The following is a 20,477-nucleotide window of genomic DNA, read 5'->3' on the forward strand; positions in this document are numbered from 1 at the left end:
GCATCGATACTGTGAACTAAAACCTTGGTGCTTTTTAAAGAGTAAGTTTTAGGGTTCAAACTAAATCGTGTCGATTTCGATCAATTTAGAATAGAAATAGGCAGAGATATAATCCAATGATAATTCCTCTACTTAAACCATTGCCTTTGAAGTGTTCAGTCCAAACTATGTTGCTAGTGAGATTTTGGCAATACAATTTTTTTTTTTTATAGAAACAAAACAGATAAATAAAAGATACAAATATAACTTCCTACGATCTCCCTATTCACATGTCAAATTTTAGCCCAAATATAGTTGCCAATGTTATAAAGCAAATATTAAAAAAAATAAATCCAAAAGCTAAGACCTAAAAGAGTATTTAATTGAATAAGACTTTGACATTTGACTCGAGCCGAGCCTGAACACAGGCTGAGAATCCCAACCCAAGCCCAACACATCTTTCATTAACTATGTGTGAGTGAGAGAAAGATTAGCTAAGGGCACATTATTTTTTTTAAAAATTATTTGAAAAAAAAAAAATTTGAATTTTTTTTTTATTAGCTTTTTTTTACACTACAGACCTCTATAAAGTGGGGGGATTGAGGGGGGACAAAGGGGGGATGGGGGAATACTAGATGAGGAAACGGGGGGTCTCGAAACCAAGAGGCAATCTAGGCTCAACTACACTAGCCCATTACCAGTTGCACTAGTAGCCTTACTCATTCTTTCTTATTAGTTGTTTGTTGTTTTGTAAGGATTTTCTTGTTGACACCCCTCAAGGTGTCAAATTATGTGTAATCTTTTTATTTTTTTTACCCATTTCAATATAACACACTTCTCTTACTTTTAAGGTAAAATATTGTCATTTCATTTTTTAATTTTTTTGATGAAAGTGTAATCACACAAACCACACACCAATCCCAAAAATTTAACCGACTATATTGTCATTTCATTTGTACTTGAGTAATGCAAACAACTGATTACCAAAAAAGAAAAGAAGAGACAATTCATTGACATATTGGTCAGTACATTTTCAAATTATTTTGTAAGTCTTTTTTACCCTTGAAATAAAGAAATGTTGGGAATAAGACAAGGAACATTTAAAATAAAGTTACAGATTCTAAGTACATATATGAATGTATCATTCAATAGTTTTTTTTTTTTGTTTTTTTAAATAAAAGTAATCATCTTTTGAAAAACTACCCCAAGATAGAGGGCCAATGAGAGTGCAACAAGGGATCTGTCTGAATACAATTTTTTTATTCAAAGGGGGCTGAATGGTAAATTCATGCGATCTAGTGTTTGGGCAAAAAAACCACACAATCTTGTACCGTCCTTTTCCGCCATAAGGCAATTTCAATTTCATAACTCTTTCTTTCACTAAAAAGAAAAATTTTCATAATCCTTTCAATTTCACAATAACTAGTGATGTGCTATAAAATCTTGAAACGGTTATGAGTTAGTTGGTAGCAAAGATAATTGATTTAGCACTATATACTCGAGTAATTTGTGAAATATAGCATAGATGAATATTTAATAACAATATATATTATTGTAACCTAATACATTTTTCTAGGTAGAGGATTCTCTAAGCAGGTGTTATATCACTTATCCATGTGGCAGATATTTAGTTGATTACTTGGAGATTCCTAGATGGGTAGTTTTTTTTTTTTTTTTTTTTTTTTTTTGTGGAAAAAGAACGTTGCCTGGTCTCATGGATCATGCGCGCAAAATTATTGCTCCACACCGTGAAAATAAAAAATCTCATCCATGTTGATGCCCATGCGTATGTTCTCATTGTCGAATAATAAGAAATAAAAAGCAATTTAGAGTAAATAATGATAGTTTTTTATTGGGCTAACCAACTATTCTACAATCGTACCTAAGAAAAGAAAAAAAAAAACAACTATTGTATAGGTATCACAATGTTGGTTGGATACGTGAAAATTCTATTAAATTCATAACTAATATTTACACAATTTCATGATTTAATTTTTTTATCTTCTATTTGCACAGCCTGATTTTTAATGAAGCATTTCCTATATGGTCTAGTAATTTAAACCTTTGAAGAGACAAAGGTGTGATTTTACCATACAAAAACAAAAGAAAAGACAAAATGTGATTTGACTCTTGTTTAAAAGACTGATTTAATTACATAAAACTTCTTTTATTGGCATTTTCCCTTGCATTTGGAGTGTATTTATTTTTCAAACAAACTTCAAAAGCTTTATTTATAAGGCAAATGTTTTCCTCATTCACCCATTTAAGATCATTGTTACTTCCATCACTTATTGTACGAAGTCAATAATATCTTCATTTTTTCACTGATACTCTCTCAACACCATCCGAGGCTTTCGATCAGGGGAGAAATAATCCCTTTATTGAGGATGAAGGAAACCCGCGATCATTAGTATATTTACTTTTTTTTTTAATAGATAGTTCCTAAGGAGACTTGAACTTTTTTTATAGGTAGCTCCCAAGGAGATTTGAATTCACGACTTCTTAATTGTGAGATGTTAGATTACCCCAAAAAAAATTTGTGAGAGGTTAGACTTTACCAATTGAGATACACCTTAGGGTTATAAAAATGCTAAATTTCGATGAAACCATTTTTCGTACTTGTTTTCTCAGTACTAATGGGGAAAATAACACTCGATATCATTGCATTCTACAGATTGGGAGTAGGTTCCCTCCAACGCCAGAGTACTAATTTTGGCAAATGGAGGGACCCCATTACGAATTGTACAATAAGGGGATTATTTTAGAGGAGAAAGAGAGTGTTGCGGGTCCCCATTTTTTGTCTTTGTGTGAAGGAATCCGCACATGAACAATGTGCAAATCCTTTTCCCCTAAATATTTTATAAGTACCTTAAAAGCAAAACGAATTTTGTATATCTAAAAAACAACCCTTATAAAATTACATATATAACAATTTGGGTGAATTTTCCCTAGTTGGCCTCCTTGAGATGTATTTATCTAATTGGCTTGTTGAATCACAATATCTTTAATGCAATGTATTTGTAGTTAAATAAATGCTTAAAAGAGAATGAGAAACTCTTACAATATAAGTAGAACTAACAAACTCCAAGTGTCTTACCAAAAAAAAAAAAAAAAAAAAAAAAAAACTCCAAGCGTATCATTGGTCTTTGTCACATTACCAATGCATTAAGAAACATAACAATATCATAAATAAGTATTTCATCTTTACTCTGTTTAAGAAGCTTGCAATCACAGCAAGCAAGCTTGAAAGAGGTATCTCAGCTAGTGGTACTGTATACAATAAGCAAGCAAGCTTGAAAGAGGTATCTCAGCTAGTGGTACTGTATACAATAAATATTTCATCTTTACTTCAATACATACATAAAAAAGAGAAAATAAAAAAATATGCAAAGATTGCAATAGAGAAATTTTGAGAAAGTAAGAGAACAAAACAAGATTTTAGAAAAAAAATGAGTTTAATCATCTATTTATTCTTTATAGACACCCTTATTACTATTCTTTTTTTGTTTTTGGTAACCTTATTACCATTTTGTTAATGATCTTCTAATTAACCGCAAATGGAATCAGCCAGTTATAGCATACATTTTTCCACACAATATCATCCAAACAAATTAACAATTCTGGAAATTCCTATTCAACCTCAAAATCCATTCCAAATTCAAACTCTTTACATGGAAGAGGTAATCAGAAATGGTCTTCTCACCATCTCAAATCTGGCCAGATTTTTTTCCAATAGAAAACATCTACCCTTTATGCAATATTGTAGCCGAAACAGATTGGCATATCCTTATTTCTTGCGACTTTTCAAAAAGAATATGGGCTGCTACAGGGTCACTTGGAATTCGGACTGAATCCATAAGCTCCATGGACATCTTCATTTCAAACTCAACCATACCCAAAAAAGATCGATTTCGCATCATGAGTGAGGCTAGCATTATTGGAACTCTTCCATTTTGTTAGATATTAAGTCATCTTTTTGTATTTTCAACTCAATTTTTATTAAGAAGAAACCAAGACATGTCATTCACATTGCTCATGCTTTAACCTAGCAAGCTAGACATTACCCTTTAAATGGTGATATAATAGACAATTTAGATATTTTGCTTTAATTTTAATTTTTTTTATTCCTTACCAAAAAAAACACACACACACATACATATCCTTATGTAGAGGTACATCTCTACAAATAGATGTGTCTACCAACGCGGAGACATGTCCTTTAAGCCACCTATAAATATAAGAAGTAATTTGAATCTTCAAAATGTATTTTCAAACCGTAGAATACAATAGTATCTTATGGGGTTCAAATTTTGTGATTAAGTTCCACGGTCCCCCAAGATCCCTAGCTCCCAAGTTTTTCAACCTGTTGCTTACAGAATTTAGGACTATCAATATAGTACACACTAAGACTGTGTTTGGAATGCATTTTAGGTTAATTTAACATTTTTTTAATGTTAAAAACAATTATTTTTATTTTTCGAGAATGCGAATTTGATTTAGAATGTATTCCAAGAATGCATAACAAACAATGTCTGGGACAATGACTAAGGAAAAAATGCTTATCAGTGCAATTGTATATGAAATTTGACATATGCCCTATTTAGATATTATGTTATTTATTCAAAAATCCAAATTACTACTTATTTATGCCCGTGGCAAAACCAGATGGACCGTCAAGACAAATTTATCTATATTAGATTATGTAAATCGCATTTTCCCTACAATATTTGGAAATGAACTTCCAAATCAATTTTGGGGATAAGTGCTTTAGAATGAGTGTTTTGATATGCATCATATTTTAGATGGTTTTACCCTCAATTTTGAAAACTAAAAAAAGACAGTTTTACACTTAATAAGAACCGTTCCATTGATATCAGATCAGGTGGGTATTAGTATCGATCATGACCGATATTATACGGATTGGCTGATATGCCTGATCCGATACCGTTACTTAGAACCGTGCATTAAGGTGCAAAAAATAGCGGATTCCAACTTATTGTGAGTGAAGGAAAATACAATCCGTTTGCACAAGCGGCTTCTTTTGATTCGGTTCCTCTCCTGAGAGCCCAACGCTCAATGAGGCATCCAACGGCGCTACGCTGCTGGGTACACGGGGATGTGTACCTGCATGGGGCTTGGTACCCATCCTAGTGTACCGAGGAGCACAGCTCTGTTGAATGCCTCACCGAACACTCCCTGGGCGCTGGGCTCGCAAAAAAGGAGCCCGAGCCGCTTCTTTTTGCCGAAACAAATAATCTAAAGAATTAATAAGATAAGCCCCCTTGGACCCAGGCCCTTTGATCCATTAAACTACTTTTGAGTTTTGAATGGACTCAGCGAGCCATGGACCCATAGTCCAGTCTGGGATTTGGCCCATTTAGATATTTCAAAGTACACGTCAGCCACGCTTGCAACTCCAAGTTGACTTGAGACGAGGTACGTGCGGGACTTTCCAGAGATAGGGTTCACAAAACTGAGAATGGATCATCAATGCGTTTTTAACACCGTTAATATTTTTGTTTCGTTTCTTTCTTTTCCGGAGAGAGAAGAGAAAAAAGCGAGGGCGGGAAGAGACTGTTCTTGATTCTCTTCATCATCGTTGAGAACGAAGAGAGAGATAGCCATTACCGGAATCCATTGCCGGAATCTTGTGAACGTATAGCTATACACGTTGTTAAATTTTACAGGATCCGTTACTTTTGGATGGACGAATAGGTAGAGATGAGCGAAGATCTTCATCAATCCACTTTAATGCTGTTGTTAATATTCTCTCGGGATTTTTTCGCTTTTATAAAGCCTACCTCTTCGTTAGCATCGGTTCTCTTCGGCTTCTGATTCCTGAAGATATTATAAACATATTTCTCTCTTGTTTGTTCCTGTTTCTCTATTTCTAGACTGGGAAACTGTTTGATTTTAGATTAAGGAGGAGGAGAGGAAGAAGCAGCAGAAACTGCAGCTAGGGTTTTATCATCACTCACCTTATTCTCGGAATTTGTTTCCATCAATTTTATAAAGATGCCTATGGATGAAAGCTTGCTGGACGATATCATACGGAGGCTCCTTGAAGCTAAGAACGGCCGGACGCCAAAGCAGGCCCAGCTTACGGAGACGGAAATCCGTCAGCTTTGCCAAAATTCTAAGGAGATCTTCATCAGTCAGCCTAATCTCCTCGAGCTTGAAGCTCCAATTAAGATCTGCGGTATAAACGAACGAAACAGAAACTATTATTTTTGCCTAGTTGCTTTAGTTCCGATCATATTTCAAAATTTCAAGCATTCATTGATGTATCAAGTTACTTTGTTAAATTCTCGGACCATGGAGTTGTTGTTTTTATTTTGTTTTATTATTATTAGTTATGATTTTGTGTTTTGAGATCAATCAGTCTTTTCTGCGTATGAAGTTGCATATAGTACATAATCGTGTGTATTTTGATCAAGTTAGAGATATTGGTTGTATACGAGAGCATAACCTTGCACAGACAATGCATAAGTGTGTGCTAGTTTAAGTATTTAATGCCAGTATCTCATGACTCTGCATTAGAGAGGCATAATCTGATGTTTTCCAAGTTCAAGTTGTCTGAGTCAGTGTGTGGAAATGGAAAAAGAAGGAGAGTAAAACTAGTATAAGAAATAAAACAAAGAAATTCATTCTCATCCAAGAACAAATTTTTTTTTTTTTGCTTGTTAAGCAATATGATATCCTGTGAACTGCATTATTTGTGGCTACAATAGGAACGGGCATATATGAACGTAAACTAATTTATCTTTGCCACCTCGAAACAGTTTATGTCAAAAAGGTGAATTTCTCTGTGTAAACGAAAAAGGACAAAACAAGAAAAAGAAAACCAGATAGGTTTCTCAAGATCCTATGCTGTGTCAGGATATAATATGCACATGGATACAAAATCCTTTTAATTAGTCCATACAACAATAATGAGACAATTGCCATTGAGATAGGGACACGGCATATACTAAAATGTGATCCAGTCTCTGGATTCTTACAATGTGGAAAGTAGAATTATATGGATTGATGGAGAATATGAATTTTGTAATGTGGAATATTTTCTGACACGTATGCTTTTGGTTAGGAAGTGGTTTCTATTGTGGAATATTCATTGACCAGTGTTGAAGTATATCAAGCTAGATTAGGGAGAGTATCTCGATTAGAATATTCCTATTCTAATCAAGATACCTACCTAGTTGTCTTTCTTGAATTGTAATTAGTTTCTATTCCTATTCCTAGTTTGTTTCCTAGTTATATTATGTTTCTAATTTTCTGCTTCTATGATTCCTAGTAGGAATGGGAGTCTTTGGTTGTACTCTTTGCATATATAAATAAAGTCTTGAGAGAGGGGACTGACCAGTTCAATCAAGCACAATAGATCAGTCTCCTTCTCCCTTCTCCCTTCTCCATCTCTTCTACCCTCTTCTACACTCTCTCGGTACAGGCTATTTTTATTTTATTTTGTCTCAATCAGTATGCTTTATGTTGGTCATTAAAGGCTAGTTTGAAAGCTAAATTGAATGCATAAAATCTCGATTTTGGGTAAAGTTTATACTTCCCCCCCCCTGCTGTTTGTTTTCTCTCTTGCATTAATGAAGATGTTTCACTGGTTGAACTCTCAAATGGGAATTTTGGGATTTTATCTAAATCAAAAGAACAGAAATCCATGTTGAGCTCCCAATATGGGAAAATGGTAGTCTATCTTTCTAAAATTTATCCCTTTTGGACATTATTGTGGTTAGAGATGTGTTGCATACTCTCTGACAATTGTGTTAAGAATATCGATTTCAGTCTTCTTTGTATGCCATTCCACAATAATTGTTCTCTTTAGAAACCAAATTTTGAGGAATGGTTGAACATTCAAGACCAACTTACTTTCCTGTATTTTATCTTGCTTGTAGAGATTCCTTTCCCATTTGATTTCAAAATCAACTTGATTCCTTGCTTCTATTGGCAAAAGCGACTCTAGTAGTGTTGATTTCGTCATCATATTTGGGGATTAAATAGCCTGTAATCAAGGATCGATACCAGATTTGCTCAAGAACACTTATTTATCAAAACTTTGAATTTTTTTCTCAAATGCTGATTTTTAGTGTCGCTTTTTGCAATGAATCACTAGATTAGTGCAAACAATCTGAATGATTGCATCAAACTAGATTTTTTTTTGCAATGATGTGTGCATCTAAATCCTAAATCTTCCTTAAACGGAAATTGAGATTTTTTCTTGGTATTAGTTTATGTAAGAAACCTCATCCTTTATACATAATCAATTGAATGCACTTGTCTCGTTATACTTTGTTCTTTTTTTTATACATGAAGTATTGTACATATTACTTAGTTATAGTGTTTTATGCTTCAAAACTATATTTTGTATATATCCTAAGCATTTCTATACATTTCTTGACCATTTCCGTACATATCTTGCATCTCTGCGATACAATATGATACGTATCATAGAATCACCCTTTTGGTACTATACCAAATACCGATACTTTAAACTTTGTTTTCCAGGTGGTCAAGAAAATGAAACCACTATTTTAGATACTTTAATACTGAAGAATTTTTGTCTAATTTTCTGTTTTAGGTATAGAAACTGACACATGGTGTAGATTTACAAGCATATTTATTCATTTTCTCTAACTGGGAGTTTTTGTAACTATTTGGAGAAAAATTGCTAGTTTTAACTAGTTCAATATTGCTTTTGTCTATTATGTAGATAAGCAGATTATGAGTCCTCACTATGGATGATTGGTGATACATTTTGTGTCAAACTCTGATTAATCCTAGGGTTGAGCTTCCGGATTTGTTTTCACACTCTCTAAATGCTGTATCCATGCATATATTAGTTCGTGAGGTATCTTGATCTCAGCTTTATTTGTATGCCGTCACACGATAACTGTTCTTTAAGAAACCCAAGTTTTAAGGAATGGTTGAGGCATTCATGGCTACTTATTTTCCAGTATCTTATCTTATCTTGTACATAGCGATTCCTCTCTCATTTACTTTCCAAAGTTTCAGATGTAAAAAATGATAAGTGTTACAACTCAAAGTCATTTTAGGTCTGCCCCTAATGGGGTTGGCTACATGGATCCTTACCCTCCAGTCAACTCTATTTAAAGCCATACTTGATACAAGTCTTAATCTATGCATGTCTTTCCTCACTACTCCTCCCAAAGTCATTTTAGGTCTGCCCCTGGCTCTTTTAGCTCTTTCAATCTGAATCAAATCACTCCTCTGTACTGAAGCATCTAGAGGCCTCTGTTGTACATGGTCATGCCATCTCAAACTACTTTCTCGCAGCTCATCATGAAACCTTTGTTAGGGAGTATGTGCTGTTAACTTGGGCTGACCAATGCTTTCGCTTGCCACTTCGACTGGAATCATTCTTGGCCTTCACTTCTTCCTGAAAAAATATGTTTATATAGATAAACAAAGTCAAAGATTAAAAAGGAAATACATAACAGAAGAGAATAAAAATTTGGAACAAAGTGTTATATGTAAACTACCACTTAAGTTTTCCTGCTCTACTCAAATATTGCAATGAGCCATATACACCTTCAACCTTCCCTTGAGACAAGCCTCATGCACCCTCCATGATGCTGGTTTCAACACCTCTTAGACACGCCTATTCAAAATTCAGATGAAACTAATTCTCAAGCCACCTATCACCTCTACACAGAGGAGCACAACACAAGCATCTCAAGTCTGCAGGATTTTCCCCACAAAGTATGATGGGAACATTAACAAACTGTAACAAGAAATAAACTGGCCGACCGTGGCTTAATGGAAGTTTTCAACAAAATAGAGGGACTCGTACAGGACTGGAACTGATCAAGACTCAGTCAAACTTCCCTATCCTGAATATCTACCATCCACGTGGCACAAATAATTTGTGGACACCTCTCTCTCTGTCTCTGTGTGTGTGTGGGTGGAATGAAGAGTCAAGAGAGCTTCCTCTTACAAAGGAATTTCTCTAGAGTTCTTAAAAGAGATACCCATCTCTCTTTCTCTCTCTCTTGGGAGGAGGGGGTTTTCTTTACCGGCCAGCCAATCCATTTGCAGGTTTTTATTTCTTCTTAGTGCTACATTTGTTGATTTTTGTAGCACATGGCTGAATAATCTCAATCAACTTTCCCATCTTGTTTCTTCAAATTTATTCTCGGGAAGTTTTAAGTTTCCTCAAATGTATTCTCGCTCCAAGTCATGTCATTCATAGTTTTGCAGATAATCCATCTTAACATCCTGTAAGGCACCTTGGTTGTGTTTGATGTGAAGCCTTTTTAAACTGGAGATCTTCGCTATCGAATCAGCAACTTTGTTGGCTCACTTAATTATGGATAATTTAGCTCCACATTAGTGGATCTTTCTGTGTGTTTATTAATGATGTCTTGCATAGATCTCTTGAAAGTTCAGAACTTTGATATCACTTCGAATATGACAATCAATAAGCAGCATGAGAGGTTTTTCAAGAAAATGAACCCACAATTTGTGATACCTTAATGCTTGAAATGAATTTCTGCCCAACATTTTTCGCTTCAAGTATAAATACACTGAAGCATTTGTATTCATATCCATTTTGTAACTGGAAATACTTGAATCATTTGGATAAAAGTTGATATCCTGGACTAGTTCATTTTTTTGAGTGTTTATTATGGTACATGAGCTGATTTTAAGGCAGTCGGGATGATTGACATTTCCTTTAGTGTCAAACTCTGGCTCAGCCAAGGGCTGAGCTTGCTGACTTGTTTGGTTGAATTTTTTAGGTTTCTTATTGCTAATATATGGGCACAAACAGACCCTTGGAATGAATTTTTTTGGGCTTTTACGGGGATGCAAGTAGATGGGTTTAAGATTAATCTAAATGGGATTCAGATATTAATTTAAAAAGTGCCGTGTTTGGTCAGAATCCACTAGATCTGATGATAGCTTGAATTTCATTTTTTATGAGATCTGTAGCTAAAACCAAGCAAAATGCCCTTGCCGGTTTGAATTTTGAAAGTCCTTTCAAAACTGAATCCAACTAAGCTAACAGAGAATGAGTAGTTATTGTTCTCATGTTTATAAATGTGAGAAGTTAAAAAGGATTTTTTGTATAAGATGTTATAAAAGATGAGTAGCAGCAGTGGCAGCTGTAGTATCAGTATGGTTTGGGAATACTTTTTAGAGGGTGTTACTCATTGTTACAATTTGAACACGAGAAATTAGGGCTGCAACAGGGTCGGGTTGGGCCGGGCTTTATAGAACCCTAGCCCAACCCTAAGTGCCCTTAGCTGGGCCCAGGCCCGACCCGACCCTGACTCAGGGCCAGAAAAATCCAACCCTGACCCGCCCTCAGGGTCGGGTCGGGCCGACCCTGATTGGCCCTGATCATGGGGAGGGGGAAAGAAATGCATGGGCTGGAATGGGCTGGGAAGAACATTAATAATTTTACATAAAATAACAATATAATAAATTATATTATAACACTTATTGTCTTCATATATAATATATTATATAAAGAAATGTGGGTGAAATTTAAATTTATAATGTATAAATTTTGTCAATATATATTTTATAGTATAACTTAAATCAGGGTCGGGCCGGGCCGGGCCAAACTTAGCTTGAGGCCTCAACCCTAACCCGACCCGACCCGACCCTACCCTAACTCAGGGCCAGAAAATTTCAGCCCTGACCCGCCCTCAGGGCCAAATATCTCAACCCAAACCCTGTTCGGGCTCAGGGCGGGTCAGGGCGGGTTCGGGCCAACAGGGCCAAACTTGCACCCCTACGAGAAATTGTAAAAATTGATATGAAGTGGAATGGGGAAATTCAGGGTTTGATGGAATCTAAAATAGATAATGGGTCTAAGGCTGGCAGTTGAAGGAATTGCACCCAGTGGATGTTTATGGATTCTAGAGTGAATAATTGATATAACCCTGTGCGATTAACATGCCCTGGCATATGAAAAAGTCTCCTTTTATTGGCCTGTACACTTTCCCAGGGGCTGGAGTGATCACAATATCTTGTGAGAAGGAAGATAGATTGCAGGAAGCCTCTTTGAATTGATGGACTGACGGGCCTGTACCACCTATCCATTAGGATGAAGCCTATTTTGAGAACCTACTTGAGAGTATTGGGTTCGTTAGTATATCACAACAGCTATTTGGTCAGCTAGGCATCCATTCAGAGGGTCCTCTAAAAGCTCGATTGATTTTGACGATTTAATTTTATGAGATGAGTATATAGTTTTGGAACAAAGAACACTGTTACTCTGCTTGGCAAAAATGTTGGAACAGTGATACTGGGATTTTGTCTCAAGTCTTGACTGGTTGGTCTGTTATCAAGGGCCAGAGTTGGCCTTTCTCCCCCCGCCCCCTCCTCACAAAAAAAATAAATAAAAAATCTGTTAACTCTTTTCAAAGGAGTGTGAATGTACTGTCGTTGTGAATCTCCTGTAAGAAGAAGAAATCCTTTGAATCTTTTGGAACGTCTCTTCTTTTTACTATAAAAGAGTTATGTTAATTATATGTACCATGGGGTACATGGAATTACAACTTGATAGGGGGAGTGTTAATTATATACCAAGGGGTATATTATGTAACTCGATAGAAGGGATATCCTCTCTAATCGAGATATATGTTTGGGGTTCTTATTACAATTAGGATTTGCCCTAGGTAGATTTCCTAGTTGTGTTATTACTTCTTTTAAATTTCTAGTTCTGATTCCTAGTAGGATTAGGAATCTATCTTTGTAATTCCTTTTTACTATAAATAAAGCTTTGGGGAGAACAGCTCAGGTATCGACTCCTGTTTCTAAGCTGTTCCCCTTTCTCTACCATCTCTTCTCTTCTTCTTCAGATTCTGGTTGGTAATTTTAGTTTTCGTTACATGGTATTAGAGCGATGAAGAAGAAGAAGAAAAAAAAAAGTATAAAACCCTAGTTGAATAAGATTTAAGGTTTGTGCTGTTTCGTTTTTTTTTAAAAAACAAGGGTTATACGTACCTGCTGATTTGCCGTTCTCAACTTCTCTTCCCTGGTTTCCACTGCAACTGCTGAAGGTTGAAGACAACCAACATTGCTGTCTCTATCCAATATATCTATTGCTACTGGTTATCTGATCGATTCCTCTATTGCTGGAGCTCTATTTCTGCCAAGCTACCTCTACTGCTACTGCTGATTGCTCTATTTCTCTTCATGGTCTCTCGGTTGCAAGCTTCTAACGTGGTTATCACTGCCTCTATTCCAGCAAAGGGTTTTAGTTTTTCACTTGATATTTTGGGTTGTCTTTGAAGCTTCCTCTCTGCCTTGCTCATCTTGCTGGTCTTGGGTGAGAGGTAGAGGACAACATCGAGGGTTGTCCCTGCTATTTGTGAGTCATCCCTTGTAACGTGCCTTTTTTCCCCTTTTCTTTTTTTATTTGAGACTTAAATACCCTTGCCATCCACCCCAAATTCTGATCATACCCTTACTTTGCTTTTCATTCCAAAACTACCCGTCCCATTATTACGTCACATTCCCCTTGTTTGTGTCCTGAAGTCCCAATAGATTATGATGGTGCCATTGTCCTTCAAAATTCTGATTTATTACAATTCTGCCCCATGTATCATCATTACCTTCATATTTACCCTTCTTTACCATTAAATTTCTCATATTCTTACTTTTCACCTTGTTTCAAGTCTATCCCTGAACAATAAATCTAAACCCTTTTTTATCCTTGCTTACCAAGTTGACCCCTTGAAATTTATGGTATATTAAGTGGTTGCCACTGGTTATCAGATTTGAACTATTGGTTAATTGGTGATTCCACAACTGATCCAAAACGGGTTATTGGAACCTCGAATCTGCATCAATCGAAATTGTGTTTTACCTATCTTTGTTGCCCCATATGTGCGGCCAGATTATTACAAATTGGCCATTGAGATTGTATATTGCCATACTGTTGCTGAGGTGGGCCCTTGATCACATCAATTTGGGTTGCAACTTTTTCAAGATTGGTATTTACATGGAGTGATGATGGTTATTATTGGAAATTATTGTTTGGTTGGATTTGCTTAAATCTAGTTTATCTGGTATTGGCTACCGTGAGGAGGGAATTGGAATTTATTAGGATCTTACTTGCATGGAGATTATTTCTACCGTGAAGGGGTGAATTGGAGATTATTTTATTGGGATCTTGTTGCATCTACTCTTGATTATTGGATTTTTTTTTTCGTACTCATCCTTTAAGATGTTGATTATTGGTGGTCATTATTTGTCCACATGTAATGCTACACATGAGGGGGAGCTTGAAGATTATTATTCTCTTAGCTGCTCAAGTCATCAGTTCAAGACTATTTTTATCTGAAGATTACTATTATTTATTTGTTCGTGTCCTCAGTAACAATTTTATCTATGAAGATGGTATTCAGTAACAATTCATATTTATTTACGTGATGTTGTCTGGTCATCTGGTCTAGAGTAACCTATATTGTTTATTTTGTTTGCAACAACCTGATGCTGTCTGGTCCGTAGTAACCTATACTGCCTATTTATCATTGGAGTTTTTATCTGAGACCTCTATTTGGGGTTCTGTATTTGCCTTTGTTTGAGCAAAATACTACTTACTACCTGCCTTCTTTGAGAAAGGCTTTTGATGTAGCTGTTGGATGTTGCACTTTTATAGATGATTACTTACCTTCTTTGTGAAGTGCTACCTACTACTAGCCTTCTTTGTGGAGTGCTTTTGATATTGCGGCTAGTGTTCACTACCGCCTATTTTTCTTGATGCTGATTGGATTGGTTTGACACGACGGTTATTATCTACTGATGCCATTGATGATTTGTGTGTTTGAGTTGATATTGCTACTTAAATGATGTTTGTCTCTCTCCATGCTCACTGGCGTCTACAACTGCTATTCAAGACTGGTGTTGTTTTTAATACCTATTCTTATTGGTCTAAGCCAAAGCCTTCTTTTGATATATTTATACTCCAGCTTGAGGGGGAATGTTAATTATATGTACCGTGGGATACATGGAATTGTACATCAATAGGGGGAGTGAAAATTATATACCGAGGGATATATTATGTAACTCGATAGAAGGGATATTCCCTCTAATCGAGATATATGTTTGGGTTCCTATGAGAATTAGGTTTTGGTCCTAGGTAGTTTCCTAGTTGTGTTATTACTTATTTCTAATTTCTAGTTCTGATTCCTAGTAGGTTTGGAATCTAACTTTGTAATTCCTTTTTACTATAAATGAAGCTTCTTATTTTTTGGGGGTGGGGTGGGGTGGGGTGGGGGGGGGGAACAGCTCAGGTATCGACTTCTGTTTCTAAGCTGTTCCCTTTTCGCTCCCATCTCTTCTCCTCTTTTTCAGATTCTGGTTGGTAATTTGAGTTTTCGTTACAAGTTAATTTGGAAAACAAATCTCTTGTAAGAAGAACTTGGTTTCTTTCCTTTTGCCTGTTCCATTTAAATCTTGATTGCTGAAGTGCTTTCGTTTTTTGACAGGAGATATTCATGGCCAATATTCTGATCTTCTACGGCTTTTTGAGTATGGAGGGTTCCCACCTGAGGCAAACTATTTGTTCTTGGGAGACTATGTTGACCGTGGTAAGCAGAGCATTGAGACCATTTGTCTCCTCCTTGCATACAAGATCAAATACCGGGAGAACTTCTTTCTTCTTAGAGGCAACCATGAATGTGCTTCCATCAACCGTATATATGGCTTCTATGATGAGTGCAAAAGGAGGTTTAACGTCCGTCTTTGGAAGACATTTACAGACTGCTTCAATTGCCTGCCAGTGGCTGCTCTTATTGATGAGAAGATCCTTTGCATGCATGGTGGATTGTCTCCTGACTTGAAGAATTTGGATCAGATTCGTAATATTGCTCGCCCTGTTGATGTTCCAGATCAGGGACTTCTTTGCGATCTTCTCTGGGCTGATCCAGATAAAGATATTCAAGGCTGGGGCGAGAATGACAGAGGTGTTTCTTACACATTTGGGCCTGACAAGGTTGCTGAATTCCTTCAGAAGCATGACCTTGATCTGATCTCCCGAGCTCACCAGGCAAGTGTATTTGGAATCAGTCTCTTGACTCTCCTGACTATCTTGGTCCCCCCCCCCCCCTTCAAAAAAAAAAAGAAGAAATATCAGTTGTTCAGCATTTTGGAGCTCCTATTGAATTTTGTTTAGCTGCTTTGAAAATTTGGATACACATGTCTTAGATAAAATACAAGTGGACGTGCATTTAACTCATTAAGAGCACAATTTCGAAGATTCCTGTTAAATTTGATTTAATTCATCCTTCCAAGTCGCCTCTTAGTGTTTTATTTGTCTTGTGAGTCTTTTCTGTTCATGTGGATCATTTTATCTTATGCTGTTATTGACTTCAGATATATTGATAAGTCTTCTTCCCAGTATTGTCTTGCAGTTCTATTAACTTAGTGAACATTACATCATGGTAGGTAAGTTTCCAGATTTGTGCTATGCACCTCAGGTAATGTCTGACTAGCAACAATATTGCGCATGTAATGTCTCTATTCTGGCTTTGGTGGCTTTTGAGTCTTCATATTAAATGGCCTTGCAAGTTCCAGCACTTTGAACCCCACAATTTACCACCACCTCTGGACCAGTGCTCTCATTGATGTTAGTGATAATGTTTTGATTGCCTGCACACTTTGTTCCATTAACTCAAGGTATCACAATATTGCAATATGTGATAATGTTGATAAAACATTTCCCATAGTTGTCAAAGCATCGCCCAGGCGTCCAGGCGCCTTCTTGGTTGAAGACGACAATCCGACAACACGTCTTGTTTGATGTAAGAAAGGTGATCAACTTGGAAGCCTAGGCGGCGCCTTGTGGGCTTGTGTTAGCTCATATTATTTCAGTTTTTTGACATTTTATGAGTTAACTTATGTTTTTTGCTTTGTCTATTTTTTGTTGGTTTTCTCATATTAGTTGTTACTATCATATTGCATTTACAAGGTTTCTATCTTGCATATAAGCACAAGTATGTAAAAGTATCAGTGCTATACTACATATACTGCATGCCTAGGGCACCTAGGCGTCTCTCCAATGCCTTGGGTCACCTATTCGCCTTGACAACTATGGTGTTTTCACATATGTGTATCAGTGCTCTGTGAGGATAAAAGGCATATGAAGCTTACATGGCTTGCATGCTGCGGCTCACCTGAAGACCACGCGTAAAGGGAACATTTTTGAGGCTGAAGCTGACATCTTATGTACATGACACATGGCTCGCACGATAAAAAAGTTGGGTTATATGGTATAAAATGGAATATTGTTCCTTCAATGATTTTCTGACTTACAATTTTAACTCTTAATTAGTTTAAAGAACACCCAAGTCTTGCAAGTTTACTTTATAAGTAAAGGTGTGTTTTCTTTGGGTGACTGACCTATAGAGGAATCTCTAGTGCTCAACTCTTTGGACATATTGACCACATATCCTAGAATTTTTTTAAGTTTCAGAAAAAGCAATACATGCCATGTGGCACTATCAACAGATCAACCTTGATCTAGATCTGTATGGCTGATGATAGTTGGGGAACAATTTCAAAATTTAGTGGGCCATATGACTCAGCTTGGCTTCGAAATTTAAACCAACCCTGTATCTATCCTATCATTGGAATTGCCACATCGTCTTTCAGTTGGTTCCAGAGGTGGAAATACAAGGTGAGGAAATTCATCAGATGGTTACAATAAAATGAAGTGTGAAATTTGACATTAAAGCGATGCAAGCGGTCTATCTGTTCCTTGGTCGTACCTGCCAAATCTGCCCTCTGAATGGTAAAGATAATTTTCCATTAGCTACCAACCTAGAGGTTCCCTGGGGACAAGGTTTAAAGTATCGGTATTGGGTATCGTATCAGAAGGGTGATTTTAAGTGACGTATCATATTGTATCAGAGAAATGCAAGATACACATGGAAATGGTCAAGAAATGTATAGAAATGCTTAGGATACATACCAAATACAATTTTGAAGCATAAAACACTATAAATAAGTAATATGTAAAATATATCATGTATAAAAAAGAGAATAAAGTACGACGAGTCAAGTATATTCAATTGATTATGTATAAAGGATGAGGTTTCTTACATGTACTAATACCTAAAAAAATGCCAATTTCAGTTTGGGGAAGATTTAGGATTTAGATGCACACATCATCGCCCAAAAAAAAAAAAAAAAAAAAAATCTAGTTTGCAATCATTCAGGTTGTTTTCATTAATCTAGTTGTTCATTGCAAACAGCGACACTAAAAGTCAATATTTGAGCAAAAAATTCAAAGTTTTGATATAGAAAGGTTCTTGGACAAATCTTGTATCAATCTTTGATTGCAGGTTATTTAATCCTCAAATGATGATGAAATCAACACTACTAGAGTCGCTTTTGCCAGTAGAAGCAAGTAATCAAGTTGATTTTGCAAACAAAAATAAAAATTGATTAGAATGCCTTACAGGAGATCTCGGCAAGTGTTCTGTAGTCATGGATCATGTTCTATAGTTTATAAAAGATGTATCAATTGAGAACAACTGCCTAGCACAGTTGGTAGATGTGTGCAGCGTAAAAGCCCACCCTACCAAGAGGTCTTGGGTTCATGCCTCCTGGTTCTCATCTTCCCTCCCTCCCCCCATAGAATAGGTACCTATCAAAAAAAAAAAAAAGATGTATCAATTGTATTGATAGATATTAACCATATCGGGTCATGTATTGATCGACACTATTTAAAACTTTATTTTTAGGTATTATATCGGTACCTTAAAGATACCGATACGTATAGGTTAGTATCAGTGGATATGGTAGGGTACTTAAAACCTTGCCTGGGTTGTCATCTAAGGACATGTCGCCTTAAAATTATCTAGTTTTCTATTTGTAATGTATCTCCTATCTCCTTTTAAGCCTGTTAATCCTGTTTTCTTTTGTTTTATATGAATTTCATATATTTTATGTATTTATGTGCTCATTCTTATGGTTTACTCTTTTAGGATCATGTTTCACTTTTGATGCCAATTTTCAGTGTATGAGAATATCATTTTTATCTGAGCAGTATGATTTTCCTTTAGGTTGTGGAAGATGGTTATGAGTTCTTTGCAAAACGACAACTGGTGACCATTTTCTCAGCTCCAAACTATTGTGGGGAGTTTGACAATGCTGGTGCAATGATGAGTGTGGATGATTCATTGACATGTTCCTTTCAGATCCTTAAGCCTTCTGATAAGAAAGGGAAAGCAGGATTTGGCAACATGTTGAGGCCTGGAACACCCCCACATAAGGTACGAAAGCATTGTTTCAACCTCAATGTCTCTTCTAAAATAGGTTTTAGCTAGGGATGTGGGCAATAATTTTGGTGGCCAATTTGGATGTTTGCACCATACTTTTTAAGTTTGGCTCTTTCTGGTTCTGATGATTTTTTCTTCTCAGGAAGTATTTCATATAAAGGTATTAGAATTCATGTTTCTCACCTTAATCCAGGGGGGTGGGGGAATCCTTTTTCTCAGCATGCCATGGTGTTCTAGATCAGTGGTACATAAGCTATGAAGTGCAGCCTCTTGACCAGCTTAAATTTCTTCTCTTCCCTACCAAAATTATATTGTAACTGTTTGTGGTCGATTATTGTTGACTAGAAACAGTCATAGTGCTTATTTTCTTGGGCCATGGCTAATGCAAGAGATCAACCTACATACAAATTGGATAGTAATTTCTTTAATTTTGCAGTACAAGAAAGGTGATTGTGAGGAAGCATGATTACTCAGATGACTGGAAAATTTATGCTTTATTATTTTATTATTAATTTTTTTTGGGGCCTTTGGGGGAAGGGGGATTTGAGGGAACAACTTGACAGGGAAGTTGTTGCTTTTGATTGTCTTTTTTGGTGAAACTTAAGTGTTTTTTGCTGTTTCCTTTCAGGGCGGAAAGGGTTAACCAGGCCAACCCACAGGTACCAATCAGAAAAGCGCGACACGTGCATAGCCTTTTTGTACTATTATTTAACCTTTAAGACTACTGTTGTTTTGCAGGACCTAGGGTGTTGGTGACAAAGTCACAAATGGACCTCTGTTATGGCCCTTCAATGCTAAAGGTCATGTATGGACTATGGAGACGTGTACGGTCGCAGTAATGTCGTGCAAGCAGGAGGAAACAGAATGAGCTAAAATGCTTCCAGTTCATTTTTGTTCTTAAACATGTAAATTAGATTTAGAAATTAGAGTCAGTAACTGTTTATTGTTATTGTTATAGTGCAGCAATCCCTTCCCGGCGAAAGTGTCTTCTATAGCTATAGTTGGTTCTGTGGAAGGCCCTCGCTTCAGGTCATTGGAGAATGCTGCTGGCCTAGGGTAAGGCTTTATACATTCTGATGATGATTTTTTATGATTCAGTAAAACGTACACATGAATGATAGAAAAACTAAAATCATGGAAATGTTGATTCTGGGTTTGGTTATATGTGTCACCATTAAAGATCGTAATCGGAATGGATGGCCCTTCATGCCCGTAACCTAAACTTTGTCC

The 20,477-nt window shown here is 36.3% G+C and overlaps 1 protein-coding gene across 1 annotated transcript; it reads left to right on the forward strand.

Moving 5' to 3' along the window:
• The first annotated feature begins 5,502 nt into the window (after positions 1-5,502).
• LOC122662045 (serine/threonine-protein phosphatase PP1-like) lies at positions 5,503-20,382 on the forward strand. The gene is made up of 5 exons (XM_043857601.1): positions 5,503-6,178; positions 15,453-16,012; positions 19,032-19,241; positions 19,876-19,906; positions 19,986-20,382. The coding sequence occupies exons 1-4, from the start codon at positions 5,995-5,997 to the stop codon at positions 19,888-19,890; spliced, it is 969 nt and encodes a 322-aa protein (XP_043713536.1). The 5' UTR covers positions 5,503-5,994; the 3' UTR covers positions 19,891-19,906; positions 19,986-20,382.
• The last annotated feature ends 95 nt before the right edge of the window (positions 20,383-20,477 follow it).

This window comes from Telopea speciosissima, chromosome 1, assembly GCF_018873765.1.
Source record: "Telopea speciosissima isolate NSW1024214 ecotype Mountain lineage chromosome 1, Tspe_v1, whole genome shotgun sequence".
Classification (NCBI taxonomy): Eukaryota; Viridiplantae; Streptophyta; class Magnoliopsida; order Proteales; family Proteaceae; genus Telopea; species Telopea speciosissima.